Here is a 28,000-nt window from a genome sequence, read left to right as displayed (position 1 = left end):
TTTCAATAAAGCAAGTAATTGTTTATATTTTATTAGCCAGAATAGGACATCAGCTTCCATTACGTTGAAACAATGCAGGTTCAGACATGCCAGCAACCTGCCAAGAGAAGAGACGTCAGACATATTAGTACCGCTGTGCAAGGCTTGCTAACTGAGCATCACCCCTTTCCCAAGCCCATACACTTTCACATAAGAGCAGGCAAATTTCAACACACACAGGAAGAAATGGCTGATGCCCCTTTTACATACAGCAGTGAGAATAACCAGAAGCTTATTGTTTTCTACCCCTTTTGCAGACTGTGAGGACAAACACATTGATTTTTTTCCCCAAATGCCATTTCAGTGAATAAGTATTAGAAAGTAGACTACAGACTTCTGAAACACTTGGTTGTTGCTATGTAAGAACAAGCTCAATCACCTTCATATGGTCCTTGCCCAATCAGGTATGCAAGGTATATATAGTTTCATTGTATAGTGCTCCTTTACTCCGTTCAAAGAAAGGTTTTAACAGAATGCATTGGTCTCTTCCTGGAATTCTCTAATACAAATAAGTCCTTAAGTATTACTTTATTATTTCAATATCCAACAAAGCATCAGTTACCCCCATTTTTACCATAAAAGTATAAATCTGAGGCACCTACTACTTGCAGGCGAAGCCTGATACACCTAGATGCAACATCTGTCCATTCCTCCTTCCTTGCTTACCCTTCCTCCCTGCATGAGGTCCCTAACCCTGTTTGCCACATTAGAAGAACAGAAAGAATACTGGTAACCCTTAATTTCTGTATACCCCTATAACAACCTACTTCATTCAGAATGCCCCAAAATAAAATGATTCTATAGTTTAGTTGAGGTTTAAAACTGTAAATACAAAAGTTCACATGCCCGTGTTTTCTCCCTCTAATTATGTTTTGTTACTAGCAACTTCTCCTTTGTAAGTCTTTCTTCCTGGGCTGGCATTGAATCATTTTGGCTCTGGAAGAACATCTGCCACTTACCATTTACTTATCTGCCACAGCAGGAGTCTTCTTTTTAGATCTAAGCTTGAAATATAAGATGAGCATTGCAATGCCTGTGTACGTTGCTATAACATACTGAAAAACATAACAGTTAAGGTTACTTTCAATCTAAAACTCAGAAAACACCATTAGACTAGCCTACAGAAGTTAATTTATGTAATACGTACATTCCTCCTGCCCACCATGGTATAGGAATTGAAGTACTTCTGAAATCCAGTGAACTGGTGTTGAGATCCCGAGTCATGGCCAGCCATGGTTGCTCGTCCTAACAAGCGATACAGGAAAGTTAGCAAGTTTTACGGTTAGTTGGACAGGATCAATAGAAAAATCAAACAGATCTCTACACTGTGCTTAACACTTCCATTGGCAGCTACTGAATCTGCTTTCAATGTGCTTTTCAAACACACTGGATATAGACAAGGAGCAGGCACATTCTGAACACTGTACCTTAAAGTATAATGCAGGTGGCACAAAAGCAGACAAGGAAATGCAGGGCTCTGAATGGGAGAACACTTCAGATTTTCAGAGTTCATTCATACCCAAAAACCTGGTGATGTGATTCACACTAGACCACTACTCCATTTCGTGATTCAAAATGCAGTGTTGCAACTTTCATGCGATATTAGACTATAAGTGTTTCGACAGTAAAACTTGCCCTACTCCCAGCTGCACATTTCTATTGCGTCTTACTTGCCTACTCAAGTATTCATAGAGCTGGCTAAAAAATACATATATTTTCCTATCAGCTTTCTGCTTTATCTGCAAGCCAATTGAGCCAACTACAAAACCTTGGAAGTACTTTCACAGATACAACAAAACCACTAAGTACGTGAGGCCATGCCTTTGCATTTTGTCTGCATCTAGATGAAAATTTCAAACCTACTTTAAGACGTCAATCAACGCACAAGCCTGGCATGCATATAGTAGCATACTTGCAGAATCAGTGAATGGTTGAGGCTGGCACCTCTGGAAATGACAAAACCCAACCCCAACCTGCTCAAAGGGTCAGCTACAGCAGGTCACTCGTGAACTTGCCCAGTTAGGTTTTGAGCATCTCCAGAGACAGAGCCTCCACAAGTACTCTGGGGAATCTGTTCCAGCATTTGATCATCCTTATGACAAAAAAAGTTTTTCTTTTTAATGTTTAGAGTTTTTTTTTTTCCTTAAGGGTATGCTTTTTGTATGTTTAAGAAAGATTTACATTTAGGACAAATGTTTATTGTTTACTTTATAACTCAGCTCAAAGGAAGCACACGTACCCCACGGTTACCTACCAAACTAGGCAGAGATGCTGTAGCCACCAGTACCCCAGTAAAAGAGGGGTACAAGAAATTGCTGCAGCTGGCTCTACGTTCATTAACACACTCCTTATGCCAACCTGATCCAACATCCCCGGGGTATAATCAGGTATGCTTGCCTGCAGCTCGGTTAATTATGCAACAGCAAAGAAAACTCAAAGAAACAGCCCCTTCCCCTCCAAATATTTGCAGTGGATGACTCGGAAAGCCAAAGCCATCTATTTTTTAAGCCAGATCGACGCCGAAGCCTGCAGAAACCACCGTGCCCTTCCGAGGACGGCTCAGAGCGAGGCCACCACACAGCTCGGCCTTTCCGAAGAACCCGGTGCCCTTGACGGGGGCGGCCCGGCCCCCAACGGCCCCTCACGGTGCCGGCCCCGCTTGGCAGCCTCAGAGGAGCGCGGCCCCGGCGTGGCAGAAGCCCACCCGCCCCAGTGCGTGGCCGACCGGGGGAAGACAACACCACGGCGGCCGAAGGTCGCGGGCACCTCATGGGCGAGCCGTGGCTCAGCACCTCAACCAGCCGCTCTCCCTCTTAGTATCGCGGGCCCACAGAAGGAGGCGCCGAACCCCGCCCACCGAACCCCCGAGCCCCTCTCCTCACCCCACGGCCGTCCCGTTACCTCTGCCGCCGCCGCGCTCTGCCCTTCCTCAGCGCCCTCCCACAAAATGGCGGCCGCTTCCTTCCCCTTTGCCTGCTTCCGGGGCGCGGCGCCGTGCTGCACGCGTGTGGTGGGGCCGGGCATGGCGGCGGCGGCCGGTACCGGGAGGTGAGGGAGAGGTGCGGGCACCGCTCTGTGCCGCCGGCCGCGGGGGTCTGCGTCGCCTGGTGCGTGCTCTGAGTGAGCGTGGTTTGGTGAGTTGTGGTTTTATTACGCGATTTCGTGGTTAAAGGGGGTTTATGTGTCTCGCAGACCGCTTGAAGCTTGGTTAATTGGTGCTATAATGGTTGTTTCTGTAAGGGTAGTGTTGGGTAAAGTAATAAAATGTGAGTCCTGGTGGTAAGTAAGGTGATATTTATTGCTTGAGTTGCAGTAAGGTTAAATATGTTAATTAAATGTGTATAGAGTTATAGTTCACCCTAAGGTGCTTAAAATTATATTAACCGTTAAGGATGGTATCCAAAAATAAAAATGCAATCCAAGCTTACCACTTAAATCCAAATTTACTGCTTAAGTCCAAACTTACCGCTTAAATCCAAACTTTTTACATTATGACTTGTTCTGATAATTGTATCTTGCCTGCTGAACGTGGCAAAGATCTTTTGGGAAACTTACATGGTTAGAGCGTTTTTTCTTATTATGCTTTTAAGCATTCTTCTAAGAATGTTCTTCTGAAAATGATGCTTCTAAGTGTCTTAAACACTTGATGCTCTAGTTTTATGGAATTGGGAAGTAAGTACGAAGTGTTAGGGATGCACGTGTTTGGGTGGCCCCTTACAATACTTTAGTGTAGTCTCTGTGGTTTCTGTCTGGTGACCAGTGACAGGACACGAGGGACCAGCATGGAGTTGGGACAGGGGAGGGTCAGGCTGGGCGTTAGGGGAAGGTTCTGCACCCAGAGGGTGGTCGGGCACTGGGACAGGCTCCCCAGGGCAGTGGTCATGGCACCAAGCCTGGCAGAGTTCAAGAAGTGTTTGGACAACACTTGCAGACATATGGTCTGATTTTTGGGTGGTCCTGTGTGGACCCAGGAGTTGGACTCGATGATCCTCTTAGTTCCCTTCCAACTTGAGATATTCTAGGTTTCTATGATAGTCAGATATTAAATACATTTGCACCTGAGTATTTTTTTTTTTTCTCCTCACTGGCTAACTCGAAAGCAGCTATCTGATTTTTTTTTTCTTAGTTTCTGGGTAATTCACAGTTATGCCCTCCTCAGCATGCTTGTGAGGAACAAATCTAACAGCTGTGTGTTTAACTTCTGTTTTGTCTTTTGTCCTATAGAAGCGCAAGCATGGCATCCATAGAAGAAAACTTTCCCCGAGGGGGCATCCAGAAAAAACCCACAGAGAAAACGGGAAAAACACCCAAACCAACAATAGAACAGGACAACTTGTTTGACGTATGTTGTTTCCATGTTCTTGATTAACTCTCCTCAGAGCTCAGAAAATGACTTATGATCCTTCTTACCCCTTACTTCTGTAGTAGACTAAAGAAGGGACTTCCAGAAAGAGATAACTGCTGCATTCCTGTTGCACCTTGTATTTTAAAGGTCCTTGTTGTGTGATACTTGTTGAATGGGATGACAGAAAGTTCAGTCAAAATTATTGGTCAGAATTTAGCTTTTAAATATTCCACAAGCATCTGACCCTGAGGTACTAAGAATCACATAATAGTTTGGATTGGAAGGGATGGTGGACATAGAGTAAGTTTGGTCTTTCTCCTTCTGTTCAATGAAGTGTGGTGGAGCTTACTTTTGCCACTTCTTTCTGCTCCCAAAATTCACAGTTTTTTGAATGGTCCGTGTCAGCCCAAAAGGAGATATTTTGGAGGACTTGCATTTAGACATATCAGCAAGCTCATTCCCTTTTTCTCTGATCTAGTGTTTTCCTCTAACATTATTCCTGGCAGTGGAGTTCTGCCTTACCACAGTGTTCATTTTCTCTACTTTTGTTGTTTTCATTTCTGCTTATAATCTAAATTAGGTTCGCCATGAAGAACAATCCCAGAAAAGAAAAAGGAATCAGGGGGATCTAGGAAAGCGGAAAAAGTTCAAGGCAGACAGAAAAGCTGATGCTAGAGACAATACTACGAATATTGAACCACTCACAATTGAGGTTTGTGGATAAATGTTTTATTTTGTGTGTATCTCTTCTCTTAGTCTTGTTAAAAAAGCATGTTCTCGCTCATTAAACCTGTAAAATACAGCAGCAGTTCAGGACAGAAATGTCTACCGCACTGCTGTTCACTGACTTGCCAAGATACCCACTCTGTACTATTTTTGTTTTCCCAGCACCTTTGTGAGGGAATGCTGCTCCTTGGTTGTATAAAAGAGGTCAGTGACTTTGAGCTTGTCATCAGCTTGCCCAATGGACTTTCAGGATTTGTGCCAGTCACACAGATCAGCGATGCTTACAGCAAAATGCTGAGCAAGCAGGTGGCCCAAGGGGAACTCCTGGAGGTGAGACTTTGGGTCAGGGCTGTGATTTGTGTCTGGGAGCCAGGAATTACTAATAATACCTCAGAATCAACCCTGAGACCTTGCTTAGGATCTTGGTTCCTGGTGTCTCACCAGCTGACTTTAGTTTGATTGCCTACGATGGTTTAGTCTTGGCTAAATAATGCATGAACTTCACAGACAGCATGTTGAAGTTGGAGAGATTTGTGCTTTTTGCTGCTGTAGCTAAATACTGACCCTTGGCTGTATGTGGTTAAGGGAGGAAGTTATCAAAGTGGTCAGAAGACGATCTGAGGATGCAATTGCCTCTCAGAGGACTTGGTGAATAGTGTGGTCCTTACAATTTCATTGTGTTTCTGCATGCAATGTGTTGCTGCATAATGCTAATATAGGCTGACTCTAGACCCAGCTTTTCCAAACAGCCTTTGCATTTGCCTGATATTGCTGATTGCTGAAAAAAAAGAGGATGGGGTAAAGTGTTACCATGTCTCTGCTGTCAGCGCTCCATAAATTTTCCAAAGTTGTGGCATGTAAGATATGCAAGGTGCTAGCCTTTCAGTGGTGATGTTTTCCTGTGCTAAAGAGGGTGTTGAGGTGAGGGTCTCTAGCTTGGTCCTGAGCTGCAACCTCTGACTCCATCCTGCATAGAATTCCTTTTATAAGCAAAGCTTACCAGACTTGCTAATATGAGGGTTCATCCCTGCCTCTATATTGAGATTTTCATGTTTGTGGTATTTCCTGCCTTTTATTGTAGTGTTGGTGGAGAGCAAGTGTTTTCCTATAGGATTTTGGTTTCTAAAGCTACTTCATTAACAAATTCTGGCCTTCTTGTATTATGTAATATTGTCGGATTTGTATGCGTTCTTACTCTTTCGATTATCTTGCAGGACTTGCATTCTCTCTTGGACATGTATTCTCCAGGGATGCTGGTCAGATGCATTGTGACCAGTGTTGAGAAAAGTGCTGATGGACGTCGGAGTATCAAATTATCAATCAACCCCAAAAATGTCAATAAGGGTCTGAATGCTTCAGCACTAACATCAGGCATGGTAAGTGTTCTGGGTCTGCCACAGCTGCTCTGGGCTTTGGAGTTGCTTCTTGAACAGTGCATGGCGGGGGGGGGGGGGGTAATGCTTCAGTTTGTCCTTGCATGGTATCGGAGCAGAACATGGAGCTGCTGCTACCAGCAGAATAGACCTGGGAGGAGAGGGCATTATTGGTTCTTGGCTACTGGCCTGAAGGGTGGCACCAATGAAATCCATTCACCTGATTCTGTTTGAATTTGGGCAAATTATTTAATTACTTCTTTCTACTTAGGTTTATTTATTATTTATGCGGAGAGTAGTGTTTATCAACCTGTCTCGCAGAGGTGCTTTGTTTATTTTTTGTTTCCAGCTTTATGGTTGCAGGCATGTGCCTGCAATTAGAGCACCTGTTATTTTTTATCCCACTTTTTTTTTTTTAAACCAATGGGTTCATTAACTCTGTGCATGCATAGCTAGACAAGGGTACAGTTGAGACCTTGCTGCCAGATGAGCTCTCAAGTAAGAAGGAACATTGTGTTCCTTCTGCTCTCCAAAATTCTGTTCTCTGTGCTCATGTAACAAGTGAGTACATGGGTGGTAAATCTCTTGCTAGTTGTGTATTCTGTGCAGACTCAGCTGTTTATTCACATTACTGAACTGCTGTGCTTTCCTCCCAACAGCTGCTCTCTGGCTTTGTGTCTAGTGCAGAAGACCATGGCTACCTCATTGATATTGGAGTCAATGGGACTCATGCTTTTCTGCCTCGTCAGAAAGCCCAAAATTACATCAAAGCAGTCAAGAGAGGTAAGTAGTAGTACAAGAGGAGCTTCTGGGGTTAAAATGGATGTAGAGAATTCCAGGGGTTAAAGCTCGTTACAGCCGTTGTGTTTGTGCACCTCGGTGAGGATCGGGTCATGGTGGAGTTCTTGAGTTGTTGAAAACAGCATTTTTTTGGCTGGTGGGCAGCAACTATTAGGTTTCGACCTGTTTTCTGCCAGACCATGTTTCTGCTCCAAGCCCACCGATCTTTGCTGGCAATAGACTTTGGCTGAAAGGAGTTCAAAACTCTTAACAACAGAAGCAACTCTGAAAAAGCTTTGGAGAAAACTATAGGTGAAAGACGATCCCTTAGTGTTCCTGGAGGGGTTTTTATGCTGTGGCTTGTGTTTGTAGGGCCTGACTTGAAAATAGGTCAGAACCTGAACTGTGTCATCGAGGAAGTAAAGAATGAGGGAAGAATTGTCCGTTTGTCTGTTGATCGATCAGACGTTGCTGCATCCCTTGCAACAGAGCAACAGAACTGGACGCTCTGTAATTTACTGCCTGGGCTGGTGGTGAAAGCTAAAGTGCAGAAGGTAAGCTCTGTTTTTGTTGGTTTTCTCTTTAGTTTTTGAGCCTTCCTGAAGATAGGTATACAGGTAAAATGGAGATGGAGGTTTTGTACCCTGGAAAACTTTGTTTGGGCTCAATTCCATGAGAAACGCAAACTTTTTTCAGCTAGGCACTCCCACTGGGTTCACCTAAGGTCTGATCTTTACTCTGGTTCTAATGCTGCGAGTGTAAAGGCTACAGCCTGGAGATGGCGATGAACCTTAGCGCAGAACAGATTCCATTTTATGCTTCTATGGCCTTTGCCTAGTATTCAACACTGTAGCAGTAGTCTTCAGAATAAACGTGACATTAGTGAAAAACTAAAGGATTGCTTTTACAAAGCAATGTAGAAAACAGAATTATTAGCAGTTTTCCCGTCTCTTTTGATGTGCTTGTTGTTTAGCACTTCTGGTGGCTTTTTGTGAAATATGTGAACTGCACTCACTTTCTGAGCTACGTGAAAACCAATCAACTTATTTTTCTTTTTTCTTGACATCTTTGTGTGTAATTTCTTTCCCCTTTCTAGGTAGATCCACTGGGGATCAGTCTGACCTTTCTGTCTTCCTTCACTGGCATTGTGGATTTCATGCACGTGGACCCAGATAAATCCATCAACTATTCTCCAAATCAAGTGGTAAGGAGAAAGTGAAACATAAATAGAATTGGTATGTTGCTTACAACATCCTGCCCCAAGATGCTGCTGGGGAAGATACTGGATATTTTTCAGTGGAATCATCTCTGAAATCTTAGTGATGATAGCTGTCTTTTTTATTTGAATTACCATCATGGCTACTTTAGAGCTCTAAAAGGAAAGCCATTCCTCGGGTAATGGAAGATTTGTTTGGGAAGCATGAGAGACTTGTGGATGATGGCAAATGACTTGTGCAGTTGTGTTTACCTCATTGCATTGATACCAAACTAGCCCATAAACAACAGATGGAAGCAAAAAACCCTTGGATTGGATCTGTAAACTATAATAACCGAGATGATTGTTTTGGTAGCAATATGGGAAAGTGCTCATGTGTGAGCAGAGTTTAGGCATCAAGCAGGTCTAAAAAAACATGAATTATATGACATTCTGCTCTTTTGTATGTAAACTGGCATTTAACAAACATTACCTTCTCCTAGGTGAAAGCCTGTATCCTCTCTGTTCACCCCACCTCCAAAGTGGTGCGGCTTACTCTGCGGCAGGCATTCCTCAACCCTGGAGGATCCCCAAACCAACTTTCCAATGATCGCATAGGGGCAGTGGTGGAGGAGTCAACAGTGAAGGCTTTCTACAAGCAGTTTGGTGCCATCTTTGAGCTTGATGATGGCACTCATGCATTTGCACGGGTAAGTACCAGGGCAGGGAGGGAACTCCTTAATAGATACCAAGCAGCCTCTTGGGGAAGAAAACAAGGTTTTACTTCCTACTCTTACGTTCTTTGTGAGACAAAAACAACAAAATGTATAAGATGTTGACTGAATCCAGCCTCTCTTGTTTGGGTTGGAATGTAGCTGAGTTGTTCAAGGACTGTTGCACAAAGAGTATGTTAGAAGAATGATTTCCGTCAGCTGCTACTACTTCAATGTAAGGTCTTCCTTAAGTTTATTTGTAAGTGCTTCTATTTTCCAAACGCTAAATAGCTATTTGTTTTTTTTCTAGTTGAAACATCTGTCAAAAAACAGAAAATCCTTTAAACCTGCAGCCTTTAAGGCAGGATGTAAGCATAAAAGTCGTATCATTGACTACAGCCTGATGGACGAGATGTGTATTTTATCTCTGAAGTAGTAAGTGCCATAGACTCTTCTAAGAAATTGATCGAAGAATTAGAAGGGTTTGGTCAGCGTGGAAGATACTACATTGCTTTGCTGAACTGGAACTTGCCATTCGGGTTTTTTTGGCCTCTATCTATGTTGTCTCATGTCAGGTTGTCTAGGTATCTCATGTATCCTACCCTAGCCATAGGGTCACCACCTATGTGGTTGGTGGGCTGAGGTTAAAAGAATTCTACTGAGATCATGTCAGAAGATTGTGACTGAACAGGAAACTGAACCTTATTCTTCCAGGTCCCAGTCAATTTTGCTCCTCTATCTTAGTGTTTCTATCTGTGGCTTTAAGTAGTGAAGACAGTGGGTTCCCCTTTCCTGGGGCCATGTGTGGTGGTTGTCACCTGGAATGGAACCTGGTAAACCTCCCTGAACTTTGTCCAGAGAGCTGTGCTGGGAGGTGGGTCAGCTGGAGTAAAACACAAAACTCTGCTTTTGTAAAGTGCCGAGTATGAATGGGATAATGGATATTTGGGACACGGTGTAAAGGGGATTGTTCCTCTTATCCTGGGTTCTCTTCAAGTTGACTGACTGGTTGTCTCTTACTGTGTCTCTTTCCTAGTCAGGTTATTGGAGCTCGTTTTCTGCAGTACCGGGATGTTCACACAGGGGATGTGGTGCAGGTGAGCTCCTGGAGGACTGACACTGTAATGCAGTTGTAGTTAAAGAACTGATCTAGTTAATATGCATTTCTTCTGCTTTATATGTGTATTCAACTTTTGATTCAGATTAGTGATAGGAAAGCTAGAAGGAAGACCTTTCCTTGTAGGATTTGCGGAATTAGCCTACGTTTAGGGAAGATAGGTTGTAAAATAAGCTTATACAATATGTAATGGTTAATGGGTCGGATTAATTAGGTGTAGTGTGGGTTAGACTAAGATTTTATGGAGCACTGTCAAATTTCATGATAGGATGTGGTACAGTGTCTTGGCTGCTTCCCATCTATGCACAGTCTGCTTTTCTTGTGGAATGTACTGATCCTTTTCTCCCTTTTGGGTTCTAGGGCAGAGTGTTGGCTCTGAAACCTATTGGGATGCAGGTGAAAGTGACTGATGGAATTAAAGGGCTTGTGCCATCCATGCATCTTGCAGATGTGATCCTGAAGCAGCCTGAGAAGAAGTACAAGATAGGAGATGAAGTCAGGTGTCGGGTGAGAGCTGCCAGAAAGGGTCTTCAGCTGCTTTAAATTGCTATGTTTCATTCTGAGTATTTAGCAGCTGTATAGATTAGACAATGGCAAATATGATTTTTGAACCTTTTTGTCCTCTGCTCTTGTAGGTGCTAGAGTGCAATCCTGCAGAAAAGAAGCTATTCCTTACTCTAAAGAAAACTCTTATTCAGTCAAAACTTCCAATCCTCTCCAATTACGAAGATGCAGAACCAGGTCTGATCACACATGGCTTTGTGGTGTGTGCAAGGGAATTTGGCTGCATTGTGAAGTTCTACAATGATGTCAAAGGTCTGGTACCAAAGAATGAGTTGAGCACAGAGCCCATATCTTGTCCTGATAAAGTCTTCCATGAAGGCCAGGTAATTAACGTATCTATGCCATGCCTTGTAAATGGATGTAAAAGAGAAATCTGCAGTTGAGTCAGCTTTGATGTGAATTTTCTCTGGAGGAGTCAACTGCATCAAGAGATATTCACCTTTCACTTCAAGGAATAGTTAGTTTCATCTGTTTAAATGGAGCATGTGAAAGGGACAGCTCTTTGAGTATTTCAGAGCAGTGTTTTTTTGTTTGTGCGTTTCCCCATCTCATTTTGTAGGTGATAGTACACTGAGGAGGCCTATTTACACTTGTTTTACCTTTTTTTTCAGGTTGTTAAAGTAATGGTTTTAAAATGTGAGCCCGAACAGGAAAGGCTCTTGCTGTCCTTCAAGTTATCAAGCAGGTCTGTGCCTGAGGGCAAAAGTGAACATACTCCAAAGAAGAAACAGGAAGTGAAATATCAAATAGGAGAGGTATTGATTCAATGACTGTTCTTCTTTTTGCTTCTTTCTAATTGTTTTACCAAAAAATTGGTATTGCTTTGAGCATCTCTGCTTCAAAAAAAGCTATTGGAGATCAGGAACTAGTTCTAAATGTACATTTCTTATTGTGTGGCCAGATTAAAAACAAGATCTATGTTGTGGTGGTCAGGATAAAGGAGTCCTAGGACAGTCTTATAGGAGGTACCAATTAATGCTTCTGCTCCAAGTTGAAGTCCTGTTTCTTCTGGATGCTGCTGATGCTCACTCCAAAAGCAGCTGCTTATGCTCTTTGGAAAAAGATAATTTTTTAGTGAAATGTTTTGAAATTTCCTTCTTGTCTTTGGAATGAAGAGTTTCCAACACCCTGCACCCTTCAGCCTTCAAATTGAAAGCTATAACCAAGAGAATGTTTCTAGCATTTGGCTTCTCTGGGAGCTGAGGATTATTCTTATTTTACTGTCAGTGTTGGCATGCTTCTCAGGCTCAGCCCTGTTGATGTGAGATTTTCCTTATATAGCTGGGAGGCTGTGTCAGAGCCCCTGGAGCACAGCATTTGGTAACCTGTGCATTCTTTAAAGGCACTTTGGGTTTTATATAATTTTATTCTTTTTTTTTCTTTCCAGATGGTTGATGTGAAAGTCTTGAAGAAGAAAGAGAATGGGCTAGAGGTTTCTATCTTAGAAGATGAAGGCAATGTGATAGCCTCGCTTCCCACAGTGTACCTCTCTGACTTTGTTGCTAACTGCAAGCTCCTGTGGCATTGTCTTCAAGAAGGAGACGTCTTGCCCAGAGTTATGTGCCTAAGTGACAAGGGGGACCGTATTGTATCCTTTGTCATCTCAACCAGTCAAATGTGGGAGGTGGAAGAGAAGAAAGGGGTGGGGGAAAGGAAAGAAGTGTGTGTGTAAGGAATCCAGAGCATCTGCTACAAACTAGTTAATGTGTTGGAGTGGAAGTGCCTGTCAAGTTATCTATGTTTCAAAGAGTCATTGTAATTTGCTTGTGTTAAGTGAGGCTCAGCTGCTTAGCATTCCACTAAGTCCAACACTTGGTTGGGAAGCTCAGTGATTTCACAACCATCGTCTAGGCATCGGTATTGATCATATTACAACCACAGCAAAAAATTTTGCTGTTCTTATACCAAAAAGGCAGAACTGAAATATTAAGAAATTTTCACTTCAGCTGGTGTGAAACATACATCTTTAATGCTGAGTAGCTTAAGAGACGCTGATTGCTAATTTTTAGTGTAGAGAGATCAAATTTGTAAATGAAATTGCAGGATTTTGGCTCCTGTACTGCCTAGCCTTCCAAAAGTGCTGTAACTCAATGGCTAGCAGCACCAAGAGATCTGATTGGCATCAGGCTCCTTTCATTCATCTTTTCCGAGTTTTCCTAACTGTTTGTTCAGATCTTGTGCAGGAAATCTGCTGTGATTTCTGCTGTACAGGAGGAGCAAGTTGTGAGAAATTTCTCTGAAATCCAGCCTGGAATGCTGTTGACTGGTTACGTGAGGAATGTTATGCACTTTGGAGTGTTTGTGGAGTTCCCTTTTGGTGTGACAGGACTGGCACCCAAAGTGGTAAGTCATGTATTCACTTGACTTCAGAAAACAGCATGTAGAATCAGCAGAAAAGGTTGAAACGTGTTTTCTAAGCAAGGTTGGAGGGAACAGTAGTGTTGGGGGTCCTGCTTTTATACGACTTCCCCCAGCGGGATAAAAACCGCTTTTAATCTTATGTTTTAATTCGCTTCCAAAATGAAGAAAGTCTTCATTTAATCAGGGCTTTCATGTGACTTCAGTAATTCATTGTAATTGACAGCTTTCTGTTAATTTGGTTAATTTTTCTTGTGTTTTCATGAAAACCCTTTTCAACTCAAACCTTCTCAACAGCACTGCAGGTGACTGATAATTAGCAGCTGTGCTCAATAATCCTTACCCCTTTGTTTCCTCTGTACAGAGCATGAGTGACAAGTTTGTGACAGACACCAAGGACCACTTTGTGGTGGGACAGACCGTGATTGCGAAGGTGATGAGCATTGATGAGGAGAAGCAGCGTGTGCTCCTTAATCTGAAGGTGTCAGAGTGCAGCTCAGGCAATCCGGCTGCAGAGAGCTTTTCCCTACTGAATCAATATTTCAAGGAGGTGAAGGAAATCAGGAACTTATTGAAAAGAAGAGGTAAAAGATTGCACGTGTTCTGCCAAAAGGGATCATATCCCAAAAACGGGTTTCCAGAGGTACAAAAAGGGAAAACTATTTTCTTTTAAATGAAAGAGAGCTCATTTCAAGCAGAGACTTGGCTTTCAAGAAGTTTATTAGAAAAAGGATATATGTGCAGTGTCTGCTATTGACAAGAAGGTTTTTTGGAACTACAGCTGGAACAAGCCAAAGCATCTGCTCTTTTCACTGAAGTCTGCTAGGTTTCTGGCATTGGTTTGAGGTTGAAACTTAAAGAATTAAAAGTAAGGGGATAAATAGATGAAGTGTGGGGGAGATGCAATGAAACCAGTAGATGGGTGCCTCAAAATATCGGTGAAGTTAAAAATGAGAGAGGCTGGGGTGAGATTAAATGATCTGTGGACCAAAGCCTTTCTGCAGGAGACCTTTTTTTAGTGTGAATATTTGTAATTGCTTTATGAACTGGTCTAAAAGTTAAGAAACTGAGGCAGTAACGTTTATAACTTCATCTAACGTTTTAACTGGCAGTGAAGGACCCTAGGATTCTTTTTAATGTGTAATTAAGAACTGTTCCTACTATTCTTATGATACAGAAATCCATGTTTGTGCATGCTGTAATCATCAAGTTGTTTTTTATTACTAATAGTGGTGCGTGGGATGCCTGATTTTTCACGGAGGGGTTTTTTAAACTGCTTTGAGTCTTAGCTAGGATCTGCTCAACTGGAAGCTATAGTGGTGCCTCAGCTAGCTTCAGCACTAGGATAACTATGCTGGCACTCAAATTTTGTGATGGCCCAAACCTAGTATTCATAGGAGTTTGTGTAAATGGATTTGCCTACTCGTATTACAGGTTTGCTGAAGAAGTCCTTCAGCAAAGGTTTTTTAATAGGGTGTTTTACTGCTATTAGGAATACTGGATATCTCCCGGTTTATTTTTATCAAATTCTAACTGCCTTTTTAGGGTCTCTTCATATGCAGCAATGTTTCATGTTTTGTTTCCTGTAACTGTGAAGTGATGGATCTGTTTTGTGTTTTCTAGTATTAATCCCTCTTTGCTTTCACCTTTTACCATATCCAGTGCTGTGTGCCGCTCTTTCTAGAGATAACGTTTTCCAGTCTAACAGTTATCAGGTCCTTAATGTCATAAATGTTTCTACTTAGATTAAATCATAGAACTTACTTATTTGTATCTTTACAGATTCAGGAGCCTAAACTGTGTTTTCCTTGATAGATGTGGATGTAAATGCTTGTTCATTCTCTCTTGGGCAAATGTGGAAACTTTCTTTATTATGCTAAGAAATGGCACGGGTAAAACTAACTTGTCAAACCTCTTCCCTTTTTCTAGGAGAGTCTGGCATAGCCCGAAGCCTTTGTGAATTGATGCCTGGGAAGGAGCTGCAGCTGGTTGTGCAGGATGTGAAGGAGGATGGCTCAGCACTGTTCAATGGCAGCTGTGTCAAAGGCTTGACTGTAACAGCCACTCGCTATCATTTGGGAGGTAGGGCGTCTTTTCTTTGACTACGTGCTTTGACTTTCACTCTTGTAGTGTGAAACCTCCATCATGAAATGAATTCTTCTGATGAGGAATCAACATGGGAGGACTCTGCTCAGAGTAGGGACATGCTCAAAGAGGTAGTTTAGTTTTCTGATATCTTGCTGATCCATTTGCATGATTTGGAATGCATTGCTTAAGCCTCTCTGTGCCTCTGTTAACCAGTCTGTAAGACAGACCTAATCCTGCCTCCTATCTCAAGCATCTTCTTAGGTTTAGTTAGTGCCTTGAATTCTTTGTCTATATACATAGACAAAGTATAGAGACAAATACTAATACAAGCCCCAGTTTACTGTCTTTTTTTACTTTCTCTAGAAGCGTGTTCTTTGGACTATTCTCTATATGAAATTGCTGTTAATTTTTCTTCTAAATCAGTGTGAATTTAAAATAGGGCTGCAAATTCAGTATTTTGTGATTCAGTGATTAAAGCAGAGAAGTGGCCTATTATGCAGAACCCAACAAGCACATGCAGAGATAATGAATAAATCAATTAAACCAATCTAAAGTGTTAAGTTCAACAGGAGTGGTAACCCAGCATTTCTATGTTCAGAAGAGTTTTTGCTTCATCAGCAGCAAATAGACTTTTTTATGCAAAAGTTGTAATCTCTTGCAAAACCTGTATTACTCTGAATTTGTGTTTAGTCAATCTCTTGTCAGTGTTATTCAGAGCTGCACGTTTTGTAAAAGCCAATTTAGTTCTCCAGTAAAAGTACTGGACTCTTTTGTCCAAATAAAAAAGACGTTTTTTTCCTCCTTACCATTAATGTTTGAGGAATCTGTTCTCTTCTTAACATAGTACCAGATATATAATAAATCTAAGTTAGCTCAAGTAACTTAGTTACAATTAGCAACTAAGCAGTCTTTTTACCACTGCAGTCCTTAGGAATTAAACCTGAACCACTTCTTCTCTCTCCTGTGCCACTAGCTCAGTAGCTCAAAACTCTTCACTGTCATCATGATGTAATCTTTGTTCTCATTTGTAGATAAAAGTATTGCTCCTGGTGAGAAGACAAAGGGATTGGTTCTTCATGTGGATGCCCTCACATCCAAGGTGTATATTTCTCTTCGAGAAGAACTGTTAAAGCAAAGACCCAAGCAAGTATGTGTTCAGTTCTAAGACTTGTGTGTTTCTGTTCACGTATCAAACTCCAGGGGGGTGAATTTTGAAGGGGTAGGCTGTTTCCTCCTTTAGAGCTTTAGACCTCATTATGGCGCCTCAGTACTTAAAGTTGTCTTACAAAAAAGTTGGAGAGCCACTCTTTGCTCTGTCAGATAATGATGGGACAAGGAGGAATGGTTTTAAACTAAAAGAGGGGAGATTTACGTTAGAGATTAGGAAGAAATTCTTCACTCAGAGGGTGGTGAGAAACTTGAACAGGTTGCCCAGAGAGGTTGTAGATGACCCATCCCTGGAGGTGGTGTTCAAGACCAGGTTAGATGAGGCCTTGAGCAACCTGATCTAGTGGGTGTCATCTCTGTCTGTGGCAGGGGGGTTGGAACTAGATCTTCTTTAAAAGTTCCTTCCAACCCAAGCCATTCTATGAGGTAAAGTGAAAGGGAATCAGTGTCTCAGCAGAGGGAAGTCACTATCTCCTTTTCTGTCTAGCAACTCACAGAGAACTCCCAGCACTCTGCCATTGTGCAGCACATAGCAGAAGAGTTTGCCATCGTGTCTCTGGAAACAGGCCAACTGGCAGCTATCCCCATAGCCTCTCACTTCAATGATACCTTCCGCTTCGACTCAGAAAAACTGAAGGTGGGACAAACAATCTATGCAACCCTGAAAATGGTGAAGGTGAATGACCATGGAGTCCTGTTAGCAGTACAAGACCCAGCAAAGAAAAACGTTTTTGTAAGGGTCCGGAAAGAATCTGAGACAACATTAGAAGAGACACTTGCTGCTGCTGTCACACACTCTCTTTCTGTGGGGGATATCGTTACTGGTACTGTTAAATCCGTCAAACCAACCCATGTCACAGTTGCTGTTGATGACAAGCTGACAGGTTCAATCCATGCATCCCGAATTCTGGATGAAGTGCCCATAGGCTCTTTTCCAACATACACTCTGAAAGCTGGACAGAAGGTGACTGCCCGGGTCATTGGAGGCAGAGATGTGAATACTCACAGGTGGGAATATAAGCATATAATATTGCTTTTTGGGGAATGTGAGAAGTTGCACGGTCACTTAATTCAAATGGTCTAGGCTGTTCTGTCGTTCACCAGATGCTGTTGCAGCTACCATTGCTGGAGTAGTTGAGACCCTGAGGAAATCTGCTCCTATGTTGTATCCCAGATCCATTTTTCAGTGAATTAGCTCTCTCTACCTATGTCAGTATATTTAGCATGAGTGTAGATTGCAAGAAAGATGTCTAATCTTTTACGGTTCATTGGAAACCTCAAATGCAAGCAGAATCTGTCTCCAGACAGTAAATTTGCTGAAGTACTTTGGATACCTAAATTGCCACTGAAATAATGCTAGGAAGGGCTGAAACAGGAAGGCTTTGGTAGTTTTAGGGAACTTACGCTGTTTTTTGTCAGTGCAGAGGGATTACACGTGGCTGGGGGCTGGTGAGGTAGTAGTAAACTTTGATCCTTTTCCTGTTCTTTAGGTATCTGCCCATCACCCATCCACACTTCACACGGTCTATTCCGGAGCTCAGCATTCGACCAAGGTGAGTGTTGGCTTCTGAGCTGTTTGCAAACGTTTCACAGACCTTGTATCTGTGTAGCTTCCCTGCCTTGTTACTCCCATTTATGAAGGAGCTGACCATAAGTAAGGAGTTGCAGGTGTAGCAAGGCCTCATGCTCCTTTTTTTAATGTAAACTTGGATCTGGATACTGTTACAGATCACAGTGCTCTCCTAGCACATGACTTCCTTTGAATGTCCTTTTGGCTTGAGGTGCTGCCAGTCTGGACCCTGGAATGTCCCTTCACGTTGGCAGGATTCCCTCTTAAGCCCAGGGAAGGATTAATTCCCTGTGGAAGGATGCAGCCGGGAAGGGGATGGGGATTGGGATGCAAGTTCCAAACACATTGTCACGGTAACATTGACTTATCACAGTCTCCTGGGTTTCTAATTCCTGTCTGTATTGCTAGGACCAAATATTCTTATCGATGTCCTCTTTCTTTCTATTGCAAACAGTGAAATACAAGGGAAAGCTGAAACAATGAAAGATGGCACCCTCAAGAAACCTGGACTCTACAATGTTGGACAGACAGTCACCTGTTTTGTGAAGAAGGTGAGGTCAGAGGATTCCTAAAATGTGTGCTGGGGGAGACAGCAATTGGAGGTGACCCCACAGGCTTTAGCTTAAACATATAAACAAACTGACACTACCAGCTCTTCATTAACCGTGAGAGCAGCCCATTCAAAGCACAGCCTCTTATAGGGAGAATAGTGGAAAGGCACGTTTTCTATTCTTAAGAGTTTCCATCAGCTTGACCCTCTCAGACGTGCATCTGCTGGCAACAAACAGGCTTCCCACCCTGTGCTGTAACAAAATGCCTTTGAGATATCATGTATGCCACCTGCACCAAGTATGCTCACTGTTGATCCCCTCTGTGTGCTTGCCTGTGAATCACAGAACCGTTATATGCACAAGAATAGAACTGAAATCACTATTTCTGCTTGGTGTGAGAGCAAAGGCTGGAGTGATCATTTCTAGCCTTAAATTAGTGAGTCCACTGGGGAAGAGTTTTTTCCACAAGGTCTTACACTGTTTTTCTTTTTGTCTGTTTTGTGTCTTCTCAGTACAACATCCTCAAAAATTGGCTGGAGGTAGAAGTCACCCCTGATATTCGAGGAAGAGTCCCTCATCTGATGCTGTCTCTGAGCACCAAGGTAAGAGGTGATTATAGGTAGACTACACGTCTTTCTATGCATGTGGCTGCAAGTAATGGCCATAGACACTTCTGACATCCATGTGAACTCAAGTCTAGTGCTCTTCCTCTCGGCATCATGCCCCTCACTGATAAGCAAATACTGTGCCTGGAGCTAGTTCAGTCCAGGATAACAGAGCCATTGTAGGAATGCTGAGCCATCTATCAAGGATACACATTTAAGATACATTTAGAAAGCATAAAGCTTCATAGGAAGTATACCAGTCAGCATTGTGCAATGCTCCTTTTCTAGTAATAAGCTGAAGTCTGTCTTTCCTTTCAGGTCTTAAAACATCCAGAAAAGAACTTCAAAAATGGACAAGCACTGTCTGCTACAGTGACTGGAACAGGTGTCACCGAAACAAACCTCTTCTTGTCACTCACAGGTATAGTGGAGCCCTAACAGCAGGAGCTGCCTGCATACGATGCTTTTCTTAGAGGAGAGTCTGCACTGACCTCTCCAGGGAAGCTGTTGCACTCCAGAGCCAAGCTGTACCTCTTGTAGGACAGAACTAATGCCTGGGACACCCACCCAGATGTAGCAGTGTGTAAGGCAATAATAAAACCTTTAGTCTAAAGAATTGCTTACCTACTGTCTCAGACTGAAGTCTGGCTTTGAGCCTGTATGAATGTATTACTTCCTGATCTCAAACATAAGATGGAACATTTATCAGTTAATCTGGATCTTAGAACTGTGCCATTAAGGGACCTCTTCTGTGCTATCAAGGCAAATGTTGCTGTAAACAGCACAAAGACTGTACTTTGCCAAAAGCTTCTGGGTTTGATATGTGACTAGGTAACTAAAATCAGCTTCACCGGCTCAGTATCTCTGTTGCTTTGGTTGCATGCTTTTGGGGTGTTACGAAGCCTTCTCCCTCCTTTGATTTTTTTTTTTTTCCAGGAATTCCGTCGCTGCAGCAGGGTACCATCACTGTAGGTGTGATAGCAAAGGTGATTCCTCACATTGGTTTGACCATCACGCTGCCAGGTGGGAAGACTGGCAAAGTCAGTATTTTTCAGCTGAGTGATAAGTACACAGAGAATCCTCTGAGTGACTTCAAAATTGGCAAGGTTGTCAGGTCAGTAACTTTCTTGTTTCTTCAAGCAGCAGGGCTTAGAAATAGATCCCTCTCTGGTGGCAGTCTTTTCACTGATGTCAGACCTGTAAGGTTCAGCCTGTGGCTATGAAGTAACGCTGACTTTTTGGGTCAAATGTATTTCAATCTAAGCTTTTTTTATTGGTGCTTTGGAAGAAACTGAGGTTTATGAATGCTAGTGCACACTGTTGTTTTGCCTCTGTAGAAGAGAAGGCTATAACCTTTTCAAGTGTTTGGCTGAAACAGCCTTGTACTTTCCATGTATGAATGCCTATTTTGGCTGCCTTCTTGGGCTGCCTTTTGAGAGAAAATGCTCTCTTAGCTAAGGTGCTGTTGGGACTGAGAGAGGTCAGTTATCCCAGCTCCGCTGTGGTTCTGTTTGGCAAGTCAGTTGTCTTTACATTTGTAATGTACAAGTAATTGCATTTCCCTACTACACAGACTTGTTGGGAATGCTGGAGGGTGCGACAGACCAAGTGGTTCAGTTGTAGCAATCTCCAGTTCTTTTGTACTGGTAATAGAGGTACAGCAAGTAGACTTGTTCCAAAAAGCCCTTCACCTGGTGTCATGAACCTTTCTGTCAAGCTGCTTTGTGTTAGACAATGAATAATCTAAGGGACAGAGTGGATTGTTTCCTCTAGAGCTTTGTTCTGCTGGTGAGAATATCTGTTTCCCACCTGTGGCTTTATTCAATAGGTATAAAAGCTTTCTGTTTAATCCCCTTACTCCGTTATGCAGGTGTTACATCCTCGCCAACGAGAATGGCAAAATCCAGTTATCTCTTCGGCAATCCAGGTAGGTGTCTTCCCTCCAGACTGTCCATTTCCTGTCAGCGATGAAAAAGATTGTCCAACCGCTACTGGATTTCACTGTTTATTGTAAAGTGTTCAACAGACAAGGACTAAATTTTATTTTATTTTTATCATTAAACGATAAGACTTGTTCCTACAGGAATCATTTTTCTAGTGCATCAACAAGTCTGGAAAGCCTGACACTTAATGTAGAGCTGATCAGGAGTTTTCAGATAGCATTTTTGTTTGGCATCATTTCTCAACTTGATCTGACAACTTTTTTTTTGTGGTTGTTTGTGAAGAGAGGAAAAGTTCCTGCATTGAGTTTGCATTTCAAACACTTTATTTTCAGTGTTCAGCTGAGTTTGGACCATTTTGAGTAAAGAGCAGACTGTCTTAAATGTCCTTTTAAAACAGCCTCTTGTACTGTCTTCTCTGTACAACAAAAATACATAAACAGTGTTGGAATGAAGTGTCTTAGAAACAAATGGGGGCTGTTGTTAATACTGATTTTCTTTTTTTTTTAAATATCCAGAGCAGAATGTTGTATCCCTAGATGAATGAGTGCTTTACTTTCTAACCTCTCTTTTCCTTTAGGCTAAATCCAAGGAACAGCAGCAAAGTGGAGGATGCTGAAATAACATCTATTAAGGATGTTAAAAAAGGCCAGCTAGTAAGAGGCTATGTCAAATCAGTCACTCCATCAGGTGTATTCTTTGGGTGAGTAACAAAAAATTGATCCCTGGGAAATAAGGGATCTTGGCAAACTTTGGATATAGAATTCTGGGATCTTGTTTAGGGGAGTGTCTAGTGTAGTTCTGTGTTGCAAAATGGATTTCATCCTGGGAATCAAAATGTCATTGCTTCTTTCTTGAGCCTGTGAAACTAAAGCATGGAAAACTTGTGTGTCTGTGTAGAACTGATGGTGCCACAGATACAGTCATCGTGATTTTTTTCTCTTCCTCTGCTATGGACTACTTATTTTTTTTCCTCTTCTCAGCTTGTCTGCATCTCTTCAGGGCCGAATCCTGTTCCAGAATGTTTCCACTTACTATGTACAGAAACACTCCTTATATGAGAAATACCTGCCTGAAGGAAAGTTTCTCACTGCCAAGGTCCTTGGGTAAGTCCAAGGTTCTTTAAAAGGGGCAATCAGTTAGTAGAAGGGAGATGAGGGGGGAGGTGGGGTTGGAAAGAGGGATGATAAATGGTAAGAGGATTTTCAGAACAAGTTTGGGTACTTGGAGTCATTGTAAAGGCTCTTTATTTATCTATTTACTTATTTTTTTTGGTTCTCTTTTTTTCCCACTGCTCCTGGCAATGAACTAAAGTGTAAATAAAAAAGAAAATCACGTTGAGCTGTCTCTCCTGCCTGAAGACACTGGGATGCCAAGTGTCTTGCCCGAATCCCTAGGCTTACCACGCTATGGTGTAGAGGAGGAGAAAAGAGAAGATGACAAGGAAAAGAGAGAAGAGCTTAAACGGAAGACAAAACAGAGGAGAGGGAGCTCTGAAATTGAGCAGGTACGGATGTGATTGCTCAGGACTTGCTAGAGGTTTTGATTGGTCTAAATAATGTAATGTGACTGGAACTAGCCCCTGGGATCAGGCAGGGGAATTCAAATAGGAAAAAAAAGATTAAGTTACATTGGAGATCATCAAGTTCAGAAACTGACCCTTTTGGGTTGGAATTAACTGAATAAGCAGCCTGACTGTGTTGCCTGTGTGACCTGTCCTGTTGGTCTTGCCAGCATATGTAGGTAAGCGTGAGTTTATTCTGTTGTCTCCATTTTATGAGAGCATAGTGGGGGGTGCTCTGCCCTTTCTCTGCTTTCAGCCTTATTACTGTGCATTCAGAATTGTTTTAAAGGCTTATCCTCCACTCTACTTTTAAAGACTGCCCTCCACTCTGGACTCATTTCCTCTTGTTGCAGGAGGCAAAGCGAAAAAAAAGGAAGGTCTGTCCAACAGATGAAAATGACAGTGGAATTGAGGTATATTACCGGGAAGAGGAGGATGGTGACCAGGAGGAAGAGGCAGCTGAAAAAAAATCTAAGGTGAGAAGCTTGGAGGAGAGCATGAGTTGGACATAACTTCACAGTCCTACTGAGATGTATCAGTTCTGACTGGGATGATAGTAAGCATCATTGTCCCAGATAGGAGTGATGCAGACTGGTGTTTGTCAGCTGTGAATGGTACAAGGGGGATTGGGTTTGAGTACAGCAAAGGTGACCGGAGTTGATGTTTTTCTGATGGGCTGTTTGCAAGCATAAGTCAGTAGTGCTGGCTGAAGAGAAGCCTCAAGCAAACAGCATCACAGCATCTGTGGCTGGTCTCGAGAAAAAAAAAAAATTCATATTAAAAACCTTTCCTCCAAGCAGATAAGGAAACGCAGTGAAGCTCCCAGGCTGCAGGTTTCCACAGGCTTCACCTGGGATGAGGACATGAAAGCAGTGGATATGGCTGTACTGAATCAGAAGGAAGAAAGCTCAGAGAGCGAGGAGGAGGAGGAGAATCTACAGTCTAAGGTGCTGTGTACTAGTAGTACTGCCTGCATAGAAGTCGCCACATGGTGGCCATAATGTGTTGTCTTGATATTTGCATGTCTGTCTGCCCCATAGCAAAGCCTCTTAACCCAAGGGACTGTCTCTGACAGCTAATACAGAACTTCCTTAACTACTCTGACCACGGGGTTTAGCAGCAGATAATCTCTGAAGCAGAAGAGAAAAGGCCCTATTTTAGTATGGCTGCATGAAAATAGGGTTTCTCATGTTGGCATACTACAAAATAAAAATAAATATGTGGGGTCAAACACTTCCACGAAATTAAAATATTTGTATTTGATTTAATCTGTTTTTTACTTTTCTGAATATATCCTAAATTTAAAGGAAAGCATGGAGATGGAAAACATTTTCAAATTACAGCTTTCCTAGAAAAAGCACCAAAAAATATTCTTCTATACTGTGATTTTTAACTTTTTTTTTTTTTTTTTTTTTTTTTTTTTTTTTTTTTTAGAATTTTCCTAGTGTGAGCAATCCAGCAAAACTGGAAATGAGCTCGTGAAATGCTCTGTTTGCTTTTCAGGATTTCCCCTCTCCCTCAAAACTCAACTCTACAGAGGCTGTGTATGGCCAATACTTTGCCCAAGGGATAGCTGCCTTGTGCAGAGAACTCTACCATTGTCTGTTCTCACTCTAGACATCAGTCACCCTAGTGATCCAGCAACATACCCTAGTCTTGCACAGTTTCTCCCTATGTATTGTGGTTCTCTAGAGTGGAAGGGGGTGGTGAACACTGGCCTAAAGGGTTGAGATGGAAGAATAAAAGCGGGGGTGGGTGTGAAGTGTGAATACTGCAGTTGGGATGCAAGACTAACAAAGTACTTTTGACCCTCAGTGTATTTCGTTAATGAAACCAGATTTCCTGTAGTGCTCTTCCTTTTGGAGGTATGAACTGTACATGTGCAGAGGGGAGAGGGTGTCATTTTCCTCCTCCCTGAAATAATTGACCCCCCTCTCTTTGTGTGAAAGCTGCCTAGCCTTAGACATACTGGGGTCTGACTGTGCTTTAGCTGGCTCTGCCTATTCTCACATGAAGCGTCTGCTCTTCCCCAATCCTCCGTTTTCACTCTTTTAGCCGAAGAAACAAACAAAGAAGGAGAAGGAGCTGGAGAAGCAGAAGAAGGAGAAGGAGCTTTGCAAATTAGAGGCAGCTCTGATGGATCCTAGTCGTCAGCCCCAGTCAGCAGATGATTTTGACCGCCTGGTGCTGAGCAGTCCCGACAGCTCCATCCTCTGGCTGCAGTACATGGCTTTCCACCTCCAGGCTACTGAGATTGAGAAGGCCAGAGCTGTGGCAGAGAGAGCGCTTAAAACAATTTGCTTCAGGTAAGAAAGGGGCTCTGCCTTTCTTTGCCCCACAGAATAATGGTGGGTTCGTGGTGATGGGAGAAGAGTCTTGGTAGCACCGTTGGTGTGTGTGCATGCAAAGTGGAAGTCTGTTTCAGTGAGCTCAGAAGGATTAAATGGTGGCAATTGTGAGCTGGCCCTTTGAAGGTCTGGCTTGAGTCACCACGCTTGGCCTGCAGCTGGCTTGTTGCAGCTTGTGGGCACAGTAACTCCCCAGGGTATCACTGAGCACATGGGCTTACCTCTGAGCAGTTGGAAGGGTTTGGAAGAGCAAAGTGCTGTCAGTAATGTCCTTAAATGAAAACATGAAATAAACTGTGAAGCTCTCATTGCCCTTTTCATAGGGCTACACCCTTGGGTATTAAAGCATCTCCACAGCATGATTAAGTATATTGTGCTTTTTTGAATCATCTTTGTGGTTTTTAATTACAAACAACAGTGATCAAAAGTTCTAGTGTCAAACAACTACTGTGCTCTATTCCAGGAGTGCTGTTTCAGTGAAGGGGTATGCTCCCCTCCCTTGTCTCAGTAACAGGGTACAAGTCAGCAAGCCTTTAGGTGGTTTGCAAAAAGCTGACGATGGCTGGTAAAAGCCTAAATGTTCTTGTTTATGTCTGCTTCAAGGGAAGAGCAAGAGAAGCTGAATGTCTGGGTTGCTCTGCTGAACTTGGAGAACATGTACGGTACTGAGGAGACGCTGATGAAGGTCTTTGAGAGAGCTGTTCAATACAATGAGCCCCTGAAAGTCTTCCAGCATTTGTGTGGCATCTATGCCAATTCTGAGAAGTACAAGGTAAGATAGTGCAAGCAGGTCCCAGGCAAGTATCCGATTCAGTCATGCCAGTAAGCCACCAATCCTGGCTGTGTAAGCTTCCAGCTGCCAGGCATTAGGCCTATCCTATACCTAACAGGGATTAACAGTTATGGTTGATGGCAGAAAAGGAACTACTGGTACTTGCCTCTCACAGATGTTCAGAGATGCCTGGGTTAGGAGCAAGAGTTTGAGCTGCAGGGCTTTATTATGAATCTGTGTGATTTAATCCAACTTTGCCCTTCCAGCAAGCAGAAGAATTGTACCACACAATGCTGAGGCGTTTCCGTCAGGAGAAATCAGTGTGGCTGAAATATGCCTCTTTCCTCCTGAAGCAAGGCCAGACTGAGGCTACACACAGGCTTTTGGAGCGTGCTCTCAAGGCTCTACCCACTAAAGAACGTAAGCACCCTTCCATATCCATGATTTGGACTATGCATTGATGGGTCTCTAGTATTTTTGCAATTTTGCTGTGCAATATTTGCAATACTGCTTTGCGATATCTCTGTGATACTCTGATAAGTGAAAACTGCAGACAGTGGGTGCTGAACGTGGTGCCCTTGACTGTAATGGGACGGGAAATGTCAGCCTGGATATCAATGCTAAACACTCCTGTAAAAGTACTTGCTGTGATGAACAAAAGCAAAGCAACCAAAGCCAAGAGGACTTTTGAGTCTTTCAGACATGAAGATTAATTTTGAATGTACGTATAAACTTGTCATCCACGGAGAGCTGAAATGGGAAGTGAACTGTGACCCTGCTTTCCTCTGCTGTGATCTTCCACCTTGGACCAGAACTGCTTTACAACAGTCTTTTGTCTCTGGGTAGCGATTGGTGCTGTCTCTGTGTTTGCCTATTCTGTGAAAATATAACTCATTTGTGCCTGTTCATAGGGAAGAGGGCTGCTCTGATCCTCTAACATGTCATTACTTGTTCCAGATGTGGATGTTATTTCAAGGTTTGCACAGCTGGAGTTCCGTTTTGGGGACACAGAACACGCCAAAGCCCTCTTTGATAGCACCCTCAACAGCTACCCCAAGCGGACAGACATCTGGTCTATCTACATGGACATCATGATCAAACATGGCAGCCAGAAAGAAGTGCGGTGAGTTGTGCTACAGCAGGCTGGGAAGGGACAAAGTATGGTGTTTGGAGTAATATCTGAAGAGAGCAGAGGTGCTTTGCAGCATGATGATGCTGAGGGCCTCCCAGAGCAAAGGTGGATTTGTATCACCTAGAGAAAGAAAACGGGGGTGTGTGGAAAGGCTTGCCTTCCCCAGGACTGGGGAGACTGCAAGGAGATCTACAAGGCAGAGAAAGATTGATTTGTAAGGGGTGCATGACAAAAACTGGAGGACTTGCACTGAGGTTCATCCCTTCCATATCTTGTAACATAAAACTGAGGAGAATGGTCACTTTTTGACAAGTTGACAGAAGGAAGTTCAATTTCCCACACTATAGATCCAGCTGTGGCCACTATACGAATGTAGGGTCAAATACAGTGACTGGATCATACCTTAAGCTGACCAGTGACATTAGAGTTCTGCAAGCAAATAGAAGGCTTCTACCTTCAGGTTTTCACCAGTTCTCATGAATTTCTTTCTTCAAGCAGCCGATTGAATGTCTCCCCTGAGTATCTGCACTTTGTTCAAATGCAGGTATGGGGCTTGTGTTGAGTGCTGTCACCAACATAGTGATCTGAATCACTTTGATTTCTTGCAGGGACATCTTTGAGAGGGTCATACACCTGAACTTGGCACCAAAGAAGATGAAATTCTTCTTTAAGCGCTACCTGGATTATGAGAAGAAATATGGTACAGAAGAAACTATCTTGGCTGTTAAAACAGCTGCGCTAGAGTATGTAGAGGCAAAGAGTTCCCTCGCTGACACCTAAATACAGTACAAGTAAAAGCAGAGAGACTCAGCTCTCCATGCAAAGTGGGAACTGAGAGGCATGGAGTTCCATTGTGGGTGTCCATGGACAGTGGATTTCTGGAGAGTACTGGTCTATGACCAAACCAAACTGAAAGATCAAACAATCTAAGGAAAAGATGTGATAAATGTTTGCAGCTTTGTCTGGATGTTACAAATCCTTATCTGTTGATGACTTTGAAGACAGTTTTTTAAGTAGAGACTGTTTTATAATCAATAGTGTTGGTGCCTTTAT

At 42.7% G+C, this 28,000-nt stretch overlaps 2 protein-coding genes across 3 annotated transcripts; one reads left to right on the top strand and one right to left on the bottom strand.

Moving 5' to 3' along the window:
* Nucleotides 1-15: 15 nt before the first annotated feature.
* Nucleotides 16-3,077, bottom strand: ATP5MK (ATP synthase membrane subunit k). 2 transcript variants are annotated; one of them, XM_035547900.2, is made up of 4 exons: nt 2,941-3,077; nt 1,187-1,284; nt 999-1,094; nt 16-97 (listed from the first exon to the last, which is right to left on the bottom strand). In XM_035547900.2, the coding sequence occupies exons 2-3, from the start codon at nt 1,271-1,273 to the stop codon at nt 1,002-1,004; spliced, it is 180 nt and encodes a 59-aa protein (XP_035403793.1). In that variant the 5' UTR covers nt 1,274-1,284; nt 2,941-3,077; the 3' UTR covers nt 16-97; nt 999-1,001. The 2 variants fall into 2 exon arrangements, with proteins under 2 accessions (XP_035403793.1, XP_035403790.1); XM_035547897.2 differs by having other exon boundaries at nt 2,922-3,017.
* PDCD11 (programmed cell death 11) lies at nt 3,011-27,980 on the top strand. The gene is made up of 36 exons (XM_035547892.2): nt 3,011-3,173; nt 4,264-4,381; nt 4,965-5,096; nt 5,273-5,440; nt 6,325-6,486; nt 7,143-7,266; nt 7,636-7,817; nt 8,360-8,467; nt 8,962-9,168; nt 9,482-9,606; nt 10,208-10,268; nt 10,649-10,795; nt 10,924-11,175; nt 11,464-11,607; nt 12,240-12,440; nt 13,025-13,195; nt 13,575-13,794; nt 15,140-15,292; nt 16,330-16,445; nt 16,953-17,473; nt 17,956-18,018; nt 18,490-18,586; nt 19,099-19,188; nt 19,510-19,612; nt 20,128-20,305; nt 21,062-21,118; nt 21,712-21,834; nt 22,115-22,237; nt 22,446-22,638; nt 23,049-23,171; nt 23,496-23,642; nt 24,751-25,001; nt 25,647-25,815; nt 26,082-26,235; nt 26,773-26,938; nt 27,556-27,980. Exons 2-36 carry the CDS (start codon nt 4,274-4,276, stop codon nt 27,725-27,727), a joined length of 5,511 nt encoding a protein of 1,836 aa, XP_035403785.1. The 5' UTR covers nt 3,011-3,173; nt 4,264-4,273; the 3' UTR covers nt 27,728-27,980.
* The last annotated feature ends 20 nt before the right edge of the window (nt 27,981-28,000 follow it).

This window comes from Cygnus atratus, chromosome 7 (genome assembly GCF_013377495.2).
Source record: "Cygnus atratus isolate AKBS03 ecotype Queensland, Australia chromosome 7, CAtr_DNAZoo_HiC_assembly, whole genome shotgun sequence".
Taxonomy (NCBI): domain Eukaryota; kingdom Metazoa; phylum Chordata; class Aves; order Anseriformes; family Anatidae; genus Cygnus; species Cygnus atratus.
Note: the sequence above shows the minus strand (reverse complement) of the source record. Positions and strands in the feature narration are given on the sequence as shown.

What these genes read in the sequence shown, in the direction of transcription:
- ATP5MK (XM_035547900.2), bottom strand. Translation starts at nt 1,273, where the DNA reads ATGGCTGGCCATGACTCGGGATCTCAACACCAGTTCACTGGATTTCAG. An exon ending in CCATGGTGGGCAGGAGGAAT is followed by an intron (nt 1,095 to 1,186) that starts GTACGTATTACA and finishes TATGTTTTTCAG; the next exon opens with TATGTTATAGCAACGTACAC.
- PDCD11 (XM_035547892.2), top strand. Translation starts at nt 4,274, where the DNA reads ATGGCATCCATAGAAGAAAACTTTCCCCGAGGGGGCATCCAGAAAAAA. An exon ending in TGAAAGCTAAAGTGCAGAAG is followed by an intron (nt 7,818 to 8,359) that starts GTAAGCTCTGTT and finishes TCCCCTTTCTAG; the next exon opens with GTAGATCCACTGGGGATCAG. An exon ending in CCAATTCTGAGAAGTACAAG is followed by an intron (nt 25,816 to 26,081) that starts GTAAGATAGTGC and finishes TTGCCCTTCCAG; the next exon opens with CAAGCAGAAGAATTGTACCA.